Genomic DNA, 13,509 nt, shown 5'->3' with positions numbered 1-13,509 from the left:
GAGTCCTGCGGAATGGTCCAAGGAGTATCAGAAGGCTACGGGCTCCCCGGCGCAGCATGCCGGTTAAGAGCGAGAGGAACCAAACCGATCAGCGTCCTAAAGTAGAGCTGATAGAATTATAAACTGGTGGACCAATGCCCTCATCCCGCTGTTAGGGGTGATGGGGAGAGAATTCAAGACCCACCTCGAGGCTAACCTTGGGAGTGGGCCACGGGGTATTGCAGCCCTAGCTCAGACCATCCTGTCGGCCGAGTGACTTGGAGGGAAGGAGAGGAGGAAGTCGTGGGAGTTGAGCGGGTTGCACCTCGCATGGGCGATTGTATTGTGGCTGCTGGAAGCCTTACCGTTGGGATATCGTTGCTCTGTCAAATAAAGAGACTGTTCTGCACCCGTAAAGACTGTGTGTGATCTGGAGAGAATAACCCTGGGACCTGAGGGGTTCTTCTATACCGGTCCTGTCCCATTACCCTGGGAGTATAGAAGATGGAGGCGCTGCACCACTAAGATATCATGGAGGCTATCACCCCAGAAGCCTGGTCCTGGCTCCCCCACAACACAGCGGGAAGCTCAGGCCCTCCTGTTCCTCACAGGTACGCACCACACCGCATGTAACCAGCCACCATGCACCCCTCACACTCCCGCAGAGACTGAGGGGGGAAACAGGGTTACAGTAGTATTAAGAGTAAAGGTTGGTAACCCCTGGTGTTGTACCGGGTCCTAAATTTTCCATTGACCATTGTGCCCGGCCGGGTACCTAGATACCTGCAAGGCGAGGAAGACCGCTGCAGAGGGTGAGGAGGACCGCGGTGACATATGTGAGCAGCAGCAGACGTCATAGTGGCGGTGGCACCAGCAGAAATCCGTGTTCAGCCGTCGAACAGCAAAAATACAGTACACAGCTGATGCCGGTGGGAGCCGGGGAACCATGTGACCGGAGCAGGAGCGTTCCTATTGGACAGCCAGGGAGGAGCCGGCTGAACATGGATTTCTGCTTCTGCCACCAGGACGTCTGCTGCTGATCACAGATGTCTTCCTCACCTTCCGTCGCCGGCTGCAGGTAAGTGTTTAAGTATTTTCAGCTACTCTGAAATTCCCCGGCGCCGGTTCAGGTCCCAGTCCTCTGCTGCCGGGTCCTGGTAATTTCCGGATGGCTGAAAAAGCGCAGGGTAAGCCGGGTACCGGGTAATATCCGGTTACTCAGTACATCACTAATACACAGCCCACCTCCCCTACAAAAACTACAGTAAGTGCAATGCTGCCCTTTGCAGCCATCACCAATCTGTGTGACCCTGGGCTGAGGAACAAGTAATAAACAACCTGTCCCATCAACTACATATAGGTTCAGATAATGATTATCGATAATTAAGAGTTTTTAGAAGATTCATACATATCTAAATAGAAATCAATAGCTATACTGTATATGTAGATTGAAGTATGCAAAAAAATACATATATCTTTTAGTATTGTACACATTTCACATAATAAATATATCATAATAAAGGTACGTATAAATATTATAAACATATGTATTCAAGATATTTGTTATTTTGAGATAGATCTGAGGCTATGTAACTTTCTTGTAAGTAAAGTTTCTTGCCTCGCCAAATGGCGCGTGCATCTACTTGTTCATTTTTACGAGAACAACGCGCATCACCCCAGTCCGATGACGTCAAAAGCCGCCATTGCCTGCCGCGTTCCAGCGCGCTCTCGCGGCCGCCGTGACACACAAAGGCATCTCTTCCGGGGTGGGGCTATTCACATGGGGGAGAGGAGGCAGGTGACTGAGAGCCCAGCTGTACATCAGCAGTGTTATGCCCGAATGTTATACTCGCATGCTTTTTTGTAGCCCAGCAACCCGTGAATAACCGCTACCGGTGAGTAACTTGGCTGGTTTCACCCGACTTCTCGCGGGAGCTCGCCCACACGCACGAGCTCTGCCAGTGTTCTGATTCTGTTACTTGTTGCAGCGCATGCGCAGTTTCTCTATAATGTCGATTTCCCTGCTGCGAATGCGGAGAAAGGTCCTGCCAAGTGTGAAAGATTGAAGGGGCGAAAAAGGTTCTCCATCACTGAGTTAGACTGAGTCCATGGTCAGCGCTTATCCGCTGACGCTTGTCAGTGAGCCCCTGCAGCCGCAATGAGAGCGGGTTTAGCAGGGGCTCGCGCACGCAGGCGTAGCCGGCAATTTTTTTTAGTTTAAGCGCTCACGGGAGCGCAGGGCCGGTCACGTAAGCGGTTCGCCCAATGAGGGCGAACCAGCTCAGTGACGTCACTGGCTCGCCACCCGATGGCACGCGAACTAAGGCCAGGGAAAGCACCAACTTTCCCTCAGGCCTCGGCCAAGGTTCTTGTTGGTGTGCGGAGGCGCGCTGAGGCTCCTTTCCCTGGCCTTAGACAGCGCGCCGTCCGGGGGCGTGTCGGCGGGCGGGTCAGTGACGTCACGGAGCTGGTTCGCCCTCATTGGACGAACCGCTCACGTGGCCCTGCGCTCCGGCAAGCGCTTGATTTTAACATTTCCCTAAGACCTCTCATTGCGGCTGTAAGGGCTCACTGGTAAGTACCAGCGCGCCTCAGCACGGCGCGCTGACCATGCCCGAGGTTTTAGCCTCCGCACGGCTGAAGTCTCTATGGACTCAGCCTTAGGCTGCGTCCATGTTTAGTGCTTGCGGGCTGAGGCACGCTTCCGCTCGGCACTGAGCCCCTAAAGCTGCAATGAGAGCAGCTTTAGTAGGGGCTCGCCTACACTTCCGCGCGCTTGCGGAAGCGTAGGTCTTAGGAACATTTTTAATTTTCCCGCTTGCCGGAGCGCAGGGCCGGTCACGTGAGCGGTTCGCTCAATGAGGACGAACCAGCTCCGTGGCGTCACTGGCCAGCCCCCCGACACGCGCCCGGACGAAGGCCAGGGAAAGCACCCGCTTTCCCTCAGCCTCCGCGCGCCTCAGCAAGCAAGAAGGCACCCTGGACGCAGCCTTAGGCCTCGTTCAGGCCTTGTTCAGGGTGCCGGCTTAGTGACGTGCGCGCGCACGTTCGAAACAGTGTTTCAACTGAATAGCAGTTGTCAGGGTACCAGCTTTCATTGTCTCCGAAGTATGGAGTTGACGCTGCGACAGTTCCCATAAACAACTCAAGTTGTTTTTTCAAGCTGCAGCAGCGTCACTGGTACTTCGTTAGCCAATCAAATCATTCTTGAAAATGATCTGAACAGAGCAACATCTATCCCTAAGCTGAGGTCTGTATATCCTCAACGCTAGCAAAGGTCTGCTGGGGATAATGTGCACACATCGCCCAGCAGACTGACACATGAGGACGCGGGCCCTCCACCTCCTGTCTCTGCCACCCTGAACGAGGCCTTAGGCTGTGCTTATAGTGCCGGCGACGCAACGTCGCCCGAAAACAAATACATTTTCGCCGCCACGTGCGCTTATAGTGCACATGACGAGCGACGTCACCGTCACGAAAACCTGAAGCCGGCAAAATTTAGATTTTTGAAAATTTGAACAAAAAACATAACTTTCGCTGGTGGCGACGGGTGACGTCACCCGCCATGTCGCCGTAGCCAACAACGGCACTATAGGCAAGGCCTTAGCCTCCTCTCTGACACAGTTATAATGGCAGGGCAGAGATTACAGGTGCAGTCCGTCCAAACACTTTTTTTATAATGGGGTGGGGAAGTTTAATTAGAAACTGAAAAAGTAGTAAGCACTAACACAGCCTGAGAATAAGGAGTAAATATCTATGGTTTTAAATATAAGGACATAATAACAATCATCTGTTCCTTAGCAGGTCTTAAAATTAGGTAAATACAACCTCAGATGAACAACAACACGACATATTACACCGTGTCATTTATTTATAAAATATTTTACCAGGAAGTAATACACTGAGAGTTACCTCTCGTTTTCAAGTATGTCCTGGGCACAGAGTTAAGACAAATAATACATGGTTACAAATAGTTACATAAATGAGCAGGGTATACATTATATACAAGACATTGCATGCACAGTTAAAGATAATATATATTATGGGCGTATGAAACAGTTACAGACCAGATTAAAATGTGTGACAGCCTTAGATTTTAAAGAATTTAAACTGGTGGTTGATGTGAGAGTCTCTGGTAGGTTGTTTCAGTTTTGGGGTGCACGGTAAGTCCACACACAGTTCCTAGCTTATAACCCTATGGGGGACAGTATAAGGGGAACAACATTACAGGGCAACACAGTAAGGTACAATATTAGACCCAAGAGCTGACACTCTCAGCCCTTGCCATACGGTTTCAGAGCCAGCCGGGCTCCACCTTTATTATTTAACAAAAATAAAGCCAAAATGGAGAAGCTATGTGTGAAAAACTAAGTACACCCTTACTGCTTCCATAGGAATTAAGATGCTAAGTACAGACAGGTGCTGCTAATCAAATACCCTTGATTAATTGTTCATCAGCAAGTGTTACCACCTCTATAAAAGCCGAAGTTTTAGCAGTTTGCTGGTCTGGAGCATTCAGGTGTGTGTTAACACAATGCCAAGGAGGAAAGACATGAGCAATGATCTTAGAGAAGCAATTGTTGCTGCCCATCAATCAGATGAACAACAGCACATGACATATTACATCGTGTCATGATTTATTTAACAAAAATAAAGCCAAAAGGGAGAAGCCATGTGTGAAAAACTAAGTACACCTTATGATTCAATAGCTTGTAGAAACACCTTTAGCAGCAATAACTTGATGTAATCGTTTTCTGTATGACTTTATCAGTCTCTCACATTGTTGTGGAGGAATTTTGGCCCACTCTTCTTTACAACATTGCTTCAGTTCATTGAGGTTTGTGGACATTTGTTTATGCACAGCTCTCTTAAGGTCCAGCCACAGCATTTCAATCGGGTTTAGGTCTGGATTTTGACTCGGCCATTGCAACACCTTGATTTTTTTTCTTTTTCAGCCACCTTGTTGTAGATTTGCTGGTGTGCTTGGGATCATTGTCTAAGGTTGTATTTACCTAATTTTAAGACCTGCTAAGGAACAGATGGTTGTTATTATGTCCTGATATTTAAAACCATGGAACTCAAAGAGGGTGTACTTTCTTTTTACGTGTGTGTGTATATGTGTATGTGTAAATATATATATATATATATATATATAACACACACACACATACCCGCTGTTGCCCAGGATTTAATTTTCCCACTCCCCCTACCCTTCACAGCTGCGTTCCCCCCCGCGTTCACATGTCCGATCCCCCCCCTCCCCTTTCACAGCTCGCCCCCCCCCCTTCACAGCTCCAATCTCACCCCCTTCGTCACGGGCCGTGGGTGGCAGTGAAACTTGGCGGTGGGTGGGTGTTGGGCGGTGACTGGGTGGGTGGGAGGCAGTGACACTTGGGTGGGAGGCAGTGACTGGGTGGGAGGCGGTAGGTGGGAGCCAGTGACTGGGTTGGTGCGAGGCAGTGGGTGGGTGGGTGCGAGGATGGTTGGGTGCGAGGCAGTGACTTTGCGAGGCAGTGACTGGGTGGGTGGGTGCGAGGCGGTGGGTGGGTGTCAGTGACTGGGAGGGGTGGGCAGTGACTTTGGGAGGCAGTGAAGGCGGTGGGTGGGTGACAGTGACTGGGTGGGGTGGGTGACTTACCTTCACCGGGTGGCTGCTGCTTTCTGCTTCCTGCCACCAGATGCTTCCCCGCCCCATAGGCGTCAGGGTGAGGGACTGAGTGCGGTGCTGCTGGAGGGGAGGTGGGGGCGATGCGACGGGCTGGGTGTTGTGAGGCGGCAGGGTGAGAGACTGAGTTTGGTACGGCTGGAGGGGAGGCGGGGGAGTGGCCTCCCTGTACCTGACATCACAGTCCCCCCCCTGCATGACCCCCTGGTCCTCGTTCCCCCCCATGTCCCCGGCGCTCCTCCCCTCCGGTCCCCGGCGTTCATTCCCCCCCTCCCGTCCCCAGTGCTCGTTCTCCCCGTCCCCCGGCGCTCCCGCGAGTAAGGTGAGTCGGGAGGCCGTGGGCGGGTATGTGTAAGGCGGGAGCCGGTGCTCGTCCCCCCCCCTCTCCCAGTGCTCGTGCTCCCCCCCCCTACCCCGGCGCTCCCGCGGATGAGGCGTTGAGTTGGGAGGGAGTGCGGCGGCGGGTGATGCGGCTGCGGGTTATGCGAGAGCTGCCACTTGTTTCCCCCCCCCATTCAATCGTTTTCCCCCCACCCCGGCGATCGTTCTCCCCCCCCCTCCTACCCCTGTCCTCCCGCGGGTGAGGCGGGAGGCAGCAGGTGATGCGGGAGCCGGCGGCGATGTAAGGGGTTGAGGTGAGGTGGCGGGCCGCTCATGCTGGAGGGTGTGAGGGGCGGCGGGTTGAGGTGAGGTGCAGCGGCCGGGTGTGGGTGGTGTGACTGTCACGCCCTGCTGTGACGTCAGCCCACCCCACAGGCCAATGAGCTGTGGCCGTCCGCTGGCCAATCACAGATTCACAAATACACGCACAAACATTTCAGTATGTGTATATGTGTATATATGTATATATGCAGTGTTCGACAAACCTATACATTTGCACGCCCCAGGCGAGTGGATTTAACATCGTGGCGAGCTCCTATTGGCCCAAGCAACACACGTGTGGTACTAGGTGGCGAGTAGATTTTTTTGTTCGGCGAGTAGATTTTTTGGGGATTTGTCGACCACTGTATATATATATATATATATATATGTGTGTGTGTGTGTGTGTGTGTGTGTGTGTATATATATATATATTTAAATATCTCTCAGCTTGCACTCAATGTACTAGTTGGTATAGGCAGGTGCCAGTCTCTAATAATAATATAGACAATATTTCCATCCTCGGATCCGGTAAAGAAAGACTGCACTCAATTCCGTATAAACGAACATCTGTATTAGGCATCAATACAAAAAGATAGGCCACCCAATCCGACGTTTCGGTCCTAGAACAGGACCTTTCTCAAGGGGGTGCAAAGACAAACTGACAGACATATATATATACCCTCACCACACGTGACAAACACACCTGTAAGGCATTACCTACAAGCTAAAAACCTGCGAAAATCACCTGTCTGGTGTGTTGAGGGAGAAGTCGCCATCTGGAGGGGGGGTCTGAATAGGCTTCATACTATCTGACCAGTCTGCCTGCATAACCAGCGTGTGTCCCACTCACTGCGAGGTCTGCGCATGCGCTGTGTGCAAAGTACATACTCAGTGACTCACAGCCACCGCAGTAATACCCGATCAGCAGATCATAACTAACAGTCACTCACCCAAAGCGCTCATCCTCCTATGGTGTAGTGGATCCAGCCTCTCAGTATGACTCCTAATTCTGCAGTCAACCAGATAATACCCCTCGTTGTGACCGGAGCTAACAACGCCTCGCGCGCATGCGCATAACAGCAAGCCGGGCAACACTGCAGCCTGTCTGCATATCATTATATCCCCTAGATGTGTCTCCACCACTACACTTCTTGTAACTAATATGGCATCATGGAAGCCGTAATGACAGCCTGCTACCAAGTCAATAAATACAGTACATACAATATGTATCATACAATAAAGAACTTATACATTGCCAATCTGTAGGGAAAAATACAAAACTGACTGACATATTACAGCATCTCCAGTATAGGACACCCCATATCAATATGTGAATACCCCAAACATCAAACCAGTGAAAAATAACTACTCTAACACCAATAGGACAAAAACTAACCATCCGTACGGCCACAAAAGGAAATAGGTAGTGTGAACACAAGAGGGACATACATAAAGAAATCTAAAAACAGTTTAATCACGCCGTGTCTGATATATACACATTAAAGAGCTATTAACACCTTATATCCCAGAGATAACGGGTACCGCCAAAGGCCACCATGTGTTCACCGGACATGCAATTAGGTCCAGCAAAGAAATATAAAACTACATGTCTCAAAAACAGTTACAGAAAACACACCAAATTAAGGTCCTCATTAAGACCCTTTGGGGTCTAAAAGAAGGTATTGACAATTAACACACCCCTTGCACTTGTATGCTCCAGGTGCATTATCTGGTTGATTGCAGCATTAGGAGTCATACTGAGAGGCTGGATCCACTACACCATAGGAGGAGGAGCGCTTTGGATGAGTGACTGTTAGTTATGGTCTGCTGATCGGGTATTACTGCGGTGGCTGTGAGTCACTGAGTATGTACTTTGCACACAGTGCATGCGCGGACCTCGCAGTGAGTGGGACACACGCTGGTTATGCAGGCAGACTGGTCAGATAGTATGAAGCCTATTCAGACCCCCCCCTCAAGATGGCGATTTCTCCCTCCACACACCAGACAGGTGATTTTCGCGGGTTTTTTAGTTGTAGGTAATGCCTTACAGGTGTGTTTGTCACGTGTGGTGAGGGTATATATATGTCTGTCAGTTTGTCTTTGCACCCCCTTGAGAAAGGTCCTGTTCCAGGACCGAAACGTCGGATTGGGTGGCCTATCTTTTTGTACTGATGCCTAATACAGATGTTCATTTGTACTGAATTGAGTGCAGTCTTTACCGGACGCGAGGATGGTAATATTGTCTATATTATTATTAGAGACTAGCACCTTCCTATACCCACTAGTATATTGAGTGCAAGCTGTGATTTTTTTCTTCTGACTATTTTATTATGAGCTGTGCAGCTACAATATTTTTTCATCTGCATGGAATTGATGGATTGGCAGTGGATTCCTGCAGCGATTGATTATTGACTGAATGTACTTTTATTGATATTGACTTTTATACTGACACTACTGATTGCAACAACATGGAGGAATTTGCCGATATGTCTGACATTTTTGCTAACATCTCAGAGTCTACGGGGTATACCAATGAAGAGATAGCACAGATTAGATATAAGGAGACGGCAGAGACTATCTTTGGACCGGATAAACCTACAGATGTATTTAATGATCTTGTAAAATTAAAGAAAAGAGAAACTGACTTTTATTTACATGCAGCAACGTTATCACATTATCACAAGGAAAGGTTACTCCCGCGTGGGTTTCGTATTAAAAACCAGCCTACGATAGGTTGTAGTAACGCTGACTTTTGTAAAAAAAATGGGTATCAATTCTAAATAAATGTTCTTTTGATTTAACTATCTTGGTTATTGAACAATCTACAAAGGAGTTGGTGAAAATAAGGAAGGATATACAGGCTATTGAGGATAAGTGTGGAGACATGCTGACGGCCGATTCCAGTACCAATTGGCTGGAAAAAATACAAGCTACCATAGACACCTGTAAGGCTGGCCTTATTAAATACTAAAGGGATAAGCTAAAACAAGTGACCCTTGACTATATGGAAAGAAAGGTGTACACATGGCTTATGGGCCTTAATGACAACCCGCAGGGGATATTCACACTCTAGAAAAGCGGCTGTGGGTGGTCCTTGTTATAATACCAGTGACACCGATCTGTCAGATTCCCAAGATAACACTGCTAATACTGACCCTTTTTTAGGCCAGGCATCGACTACCCCAAAAAAAACCTTTACCCGATGCAGATGTTGGAGACCGATAAGATGGGGGGTGGGGTGGAAATCCAAGATTCCTGCCAAGCTCAACCAAAACCAGGGGGGACAGGGGGGGGGGGGCAGAAACAGTGATAGACAACATCTCACATGAGCTGTCGTCAGTAGAAATCTCAGACCTCAGTATGGGTCTTTCATATGTGCCCACTTACCAACAGAAACCCTTTGAGTGGGAAATAGATATGTTCAAACTTAATCGACGACTGAAGCTGAAGGATTACTTCAGCCATACAGATGACAGGTTGGAGTCTGGTAACGTGGATACGCATGGCGGTTGTACAAAAAAAAATTAAACCAAGCAGTACATTTGACCCACAGGTGGTAAACTCTAGTATATTCACCTTTATGGGTTTGCTGGAAAGGCACAAAAGACATGCGATCAAATGCTACAAGACTAGCTTTTACAATCTAACTAGAGAACAACACGGAGCATTGAAATCCCTTAGAGAAAACAGAAATATTATTGTCAAAGCTGCGGATAAGGGAGGAGCCATAGTGGTGATGGCATACAGAGATTACCGGGAGGAAATTATGTCACAGCTGAGTAATATGAATCAGTATAAGAAACTACCTGGTGACCCAACAGCTAACTATAAAAAAAGAAATTGATGCAGTCATCAGGATGAGCAACAATAATGGGTGGATCTCGTCGGATGACATCGCTGTGTTCCTCACTCAGGACTTTCCGGTAATTCCAGTGTTGTACACACTCCCTAAGGTACATAAATCCTTGTCAGCCCGCCTGGAAGACCTATCATTTCAGCGCGGGGCTCTCTTTGTCATTCCATCTCGCAGTATGTGGATTTCTTCCTCCAGCCTATTGTACAATTGATGACCTCGTATACCAAAGATACCACAGATTTCATCGGTAAATTGGCGAGAGTAGAACGAGATATGATGGACGTCTTGTTAGTGACATTAGGCGTGGCAAGTTTGTACACGAATATTCCGCACCGTGATGGAATTGAAGTTTTCAGGAACCAACTTGAGAGACATCCTGTGGAGATGGGACCACCCACGGAGTTTTTTGTTACACTTATTGAATTGATCCTGCATAAAAATTTCTTCAAGTTCGAAAGGTCATATTATTTACAACTGATGGGAACTGCGATGGGGTCCAATATGGCCCCATCGTATGCAAATCTCTATATGGATGCCTATGAGCAAACCCACCTCCTCAACGATGCACCACATGTGGAATGCATTCTACACTACAACAGATATATAGATGATATCTTTATGCTTTGGGAGGGGACGGAACAAGATCTGATGGAGTTTGTGGCACACATTAATGGGATACCATTGACCATCAGGTTCATGGAAAGTCACAGCACTAAAGAAATCAACTATTTGGATACAGTGGTTTTCTTGGATAATGGAAAGCTTGGAACACGGGTCTTCCATAAACCAACGGATAGAAATACCTTGTTGGACGCCAGAAGTTTTTTCACAGATTCCAGGAGGAGCATGAAGGGGGAAACAAAAAACACACAAAGAAAATCTAAGTGTAGAGGTACTTCAAATCAATGAATGTGATGTTGGAAAACTTGGCTCTATTGAAATGCCTACTTACAAACTGTAAGAAATAAATGAGCAATGTGCAGGGGGATGTTACTCTCTTCCCATCAAGTGGAATGTGAGGGAGTGTTTTCTTAGGCTGGCACTCTTACGGCAGGTGGAATACAGCTCAGCAGGATACACAATAGGACAGGATCCCCATGGGAAAGACGAGGAAGAATACCATAGCACAGACCAGCTAAATGACAATGTGTTTATAGTTAAAAAATATAGATTTTGCACTTACAATAATGCAATTAAAAATGGGCTGATACACACAAGTGTAGATGAGGAATCATGCACCGAGCAGGCTCACCGTCCCTCCCGTCGGCATCTATCCGTCCTAGTTTGAACCGTAATTCACAACATGCAAGGAACAGGAGTTCCTGCTCCACTCCTCGTGGATGCGACGTGTGACATCACTTCCGAATCGGGTCTGGCGGCGTGTAGACAGCTCACGGCCTCTCTCCTCTCAGCTCCAAAGCAAAAGGAACCTCCCACTCTTCGTGTTTCGCCAGGGAATTCGGCTTCGTCAAGAGTGTGGAGTGCCCTCATTGATCCAAAATTATATACTGCACCGACACACTTTATTCGAGCAAATACCCAGTATGTACCTGGCAGATACCTGGAATGCGCCGCTCCTCACCTCTGACAAGCCCCGTTGCGTTTGCCTTCCCAGCCTGGGTTCATGCCTGGCTGACGGGCGGCTGATCTGTTAAATGATAATGATTAGGATTTAATAGGCTGCAATGCTTCGCGTGTCTACCAGATGGCATAAATTCATGAATTGTAATGCAGTATATATATATATATACTGTGCAGTATTGCAGCCAGCGGGAATAAAATGCTTCAATCCCTGCCTGGAAAATACCTCAATGCACTCGGGCAGAAAACAGTCACAAACCTCAATACACCCGGGTATACCCGAATTCGTGGGACTAGCCGAGCTCGAATAAAGTGTGTCGCCAGTGTATAGCCATATATATAGCCGAAGCAATAATACTATTGCTATACTAATACAAAAATACTAGCACATGTAACTAGTTGGTCTGATAATGAATTAAAGGGGTACATACATAGATAAACAGTGTACTAATGGATGGTGGAATGAACCATTAGGCTATAAGGAATCACTGAACTGAGGTGGATCAGCAAACATACATTCAAAAGTGGAACATAATGCAGACATAGAGGCAGTAAAGTATAAAGTATATGATTTGTAAAATAAAAGGATAATTTCCAAATAAAATTGGCTGTGGCCAGGAGACTGGTGGGATGACCCTAGGTATCTATCTAATACACATTTACATGAAATCTATGTGAAACCTACCCTAGACAAAGAATGAGGGATGTATATAACATGACAAATGAAACTGTGAATATTTATACAAACGGGTATAAAATCCTATCCAAACTTTAATAAAATGCATCAATTAATCACACTATATAAAATACAATCGGAACGTGAAGTGAAATTAATATCTATAGATGAAGTTACCTAGGAGAGCAGAAGGGGTTCATAATTTATTCTGTTTGCATTTCACATTGCACGAGTATTTTTATCTATTCACATTCGTGATATACATTTAATTATCTTCACTATTAAGTAAGGATCACTGACTACGTTTTTTTGCGCCTAATTTCACTTTGTACTAGGACGCCAGAAGTCATCATGTAGCTAAATTGAAAAAGGGTCTCCCATATTCCCAAATGCTGAGAACCAAGCGCATTACTAGCAACCCCCTGGAGGTGGACACTGCATTAGAGAAGATGGTGGATCGCTTCAGACAGAGGGTATGACAATTGAGAAGAAATAGAGCATACCCTTATTAAAGCCAGAAATAAGACCAGGGCGGAACTACTGACACTGGTTAATAAAGCACAGGACAGCGATCGATTTAATGTTGTCTCAACGTACAGTACATCCTCGAGGTTGATACAAAATAGTATCAGGAACAACTAGCATATTCTAACTAATGATAAAAAAATTGGAAAGAACTTTCAATCGCCACCTCTTTTCTGTTATAAGAGAGGACGTAGCGTGGGAGACACGCTAAATTCATCTGATCCTGTGGATAAATACTCAACTGGTGCTACATGGCTAAAGAAGACACCTGGAGTATACAAGTGCAAGGGGTGTGTTAATTGTCAATACCTTCTTTTAGGAAAAACTTTTGCACATCCACATAGTGGTATTTCCATTAAAATGTCACACTTTTTAAATTGTGAATCACGCTATGTAATGTATATTATTACATACCCATGCGGACTGCATTATGTGAGGAAGACCTCAAGAATGCTGAAGGAGCGGATTGCGATGCACAGGTCCTCCATAAGGATGGCACTTTTGGAGACCACTGACCAAGATGAGTTGAAACATCAACCAGTGGCTAGACACTTTAAAAATCTCAAACATAGTCTGGCTACGTTC

General features: G+C 47.1%; 1 protein-coding gene across 5 annotated transcripts in view; it reads left to right on the top strand.

Moving 5' to 3' along the window:
- The first annotated feature begins 985 nt into the window (after positions 1-985).
- The window catches only part of XPA (XPA, DNA damage recognition and repair factor), a 46,768-nt gene continuing 34,244 nt past the window's right edge, over positions 986-13,509 (top strand). For 2 of the 5 annotated variants that reach the window (XR_012802057.1, XM_075603219.1), the window contains exon 1: positions 988-1,057. Coding sequence is in view for 2 of the 5 variants with exons in the window: in XM_075603219.1 (XP_075459334.1) it covers positions 1,026-1,057 (32 nt within the window). In the remaining 3 variants the exon portion in view is untranslated. Of the gene's footprint in view, positions 1,058-1,705; positions 1,875-13,509 lie in introns of those variants that run through there. The other 3 variants (XM_075603213.1, XM_075603233.1, XM_075603226.1) reach the window with 3 other exon arrangements.

Source organism: Ascaphus truei, chromosome 1 (assembly GCF_040206685.1).
Source record: "Ascaphus truei isolate aAscTru1 chromosome 1, aAscTru1.hap1, whole genome shotgun sequence".
Lineage (NCBI taxonomy): Eukaryota > Metazoa > Chordata > Amphibia > Anura > Ascaphidae > Ascaphus > Ascaphus truei.
The sequence above is the reverse complement of the archived record's forward strand: the minus strand, read 5'-3'. Positions and strand labels throughout refer to the sequence as shown.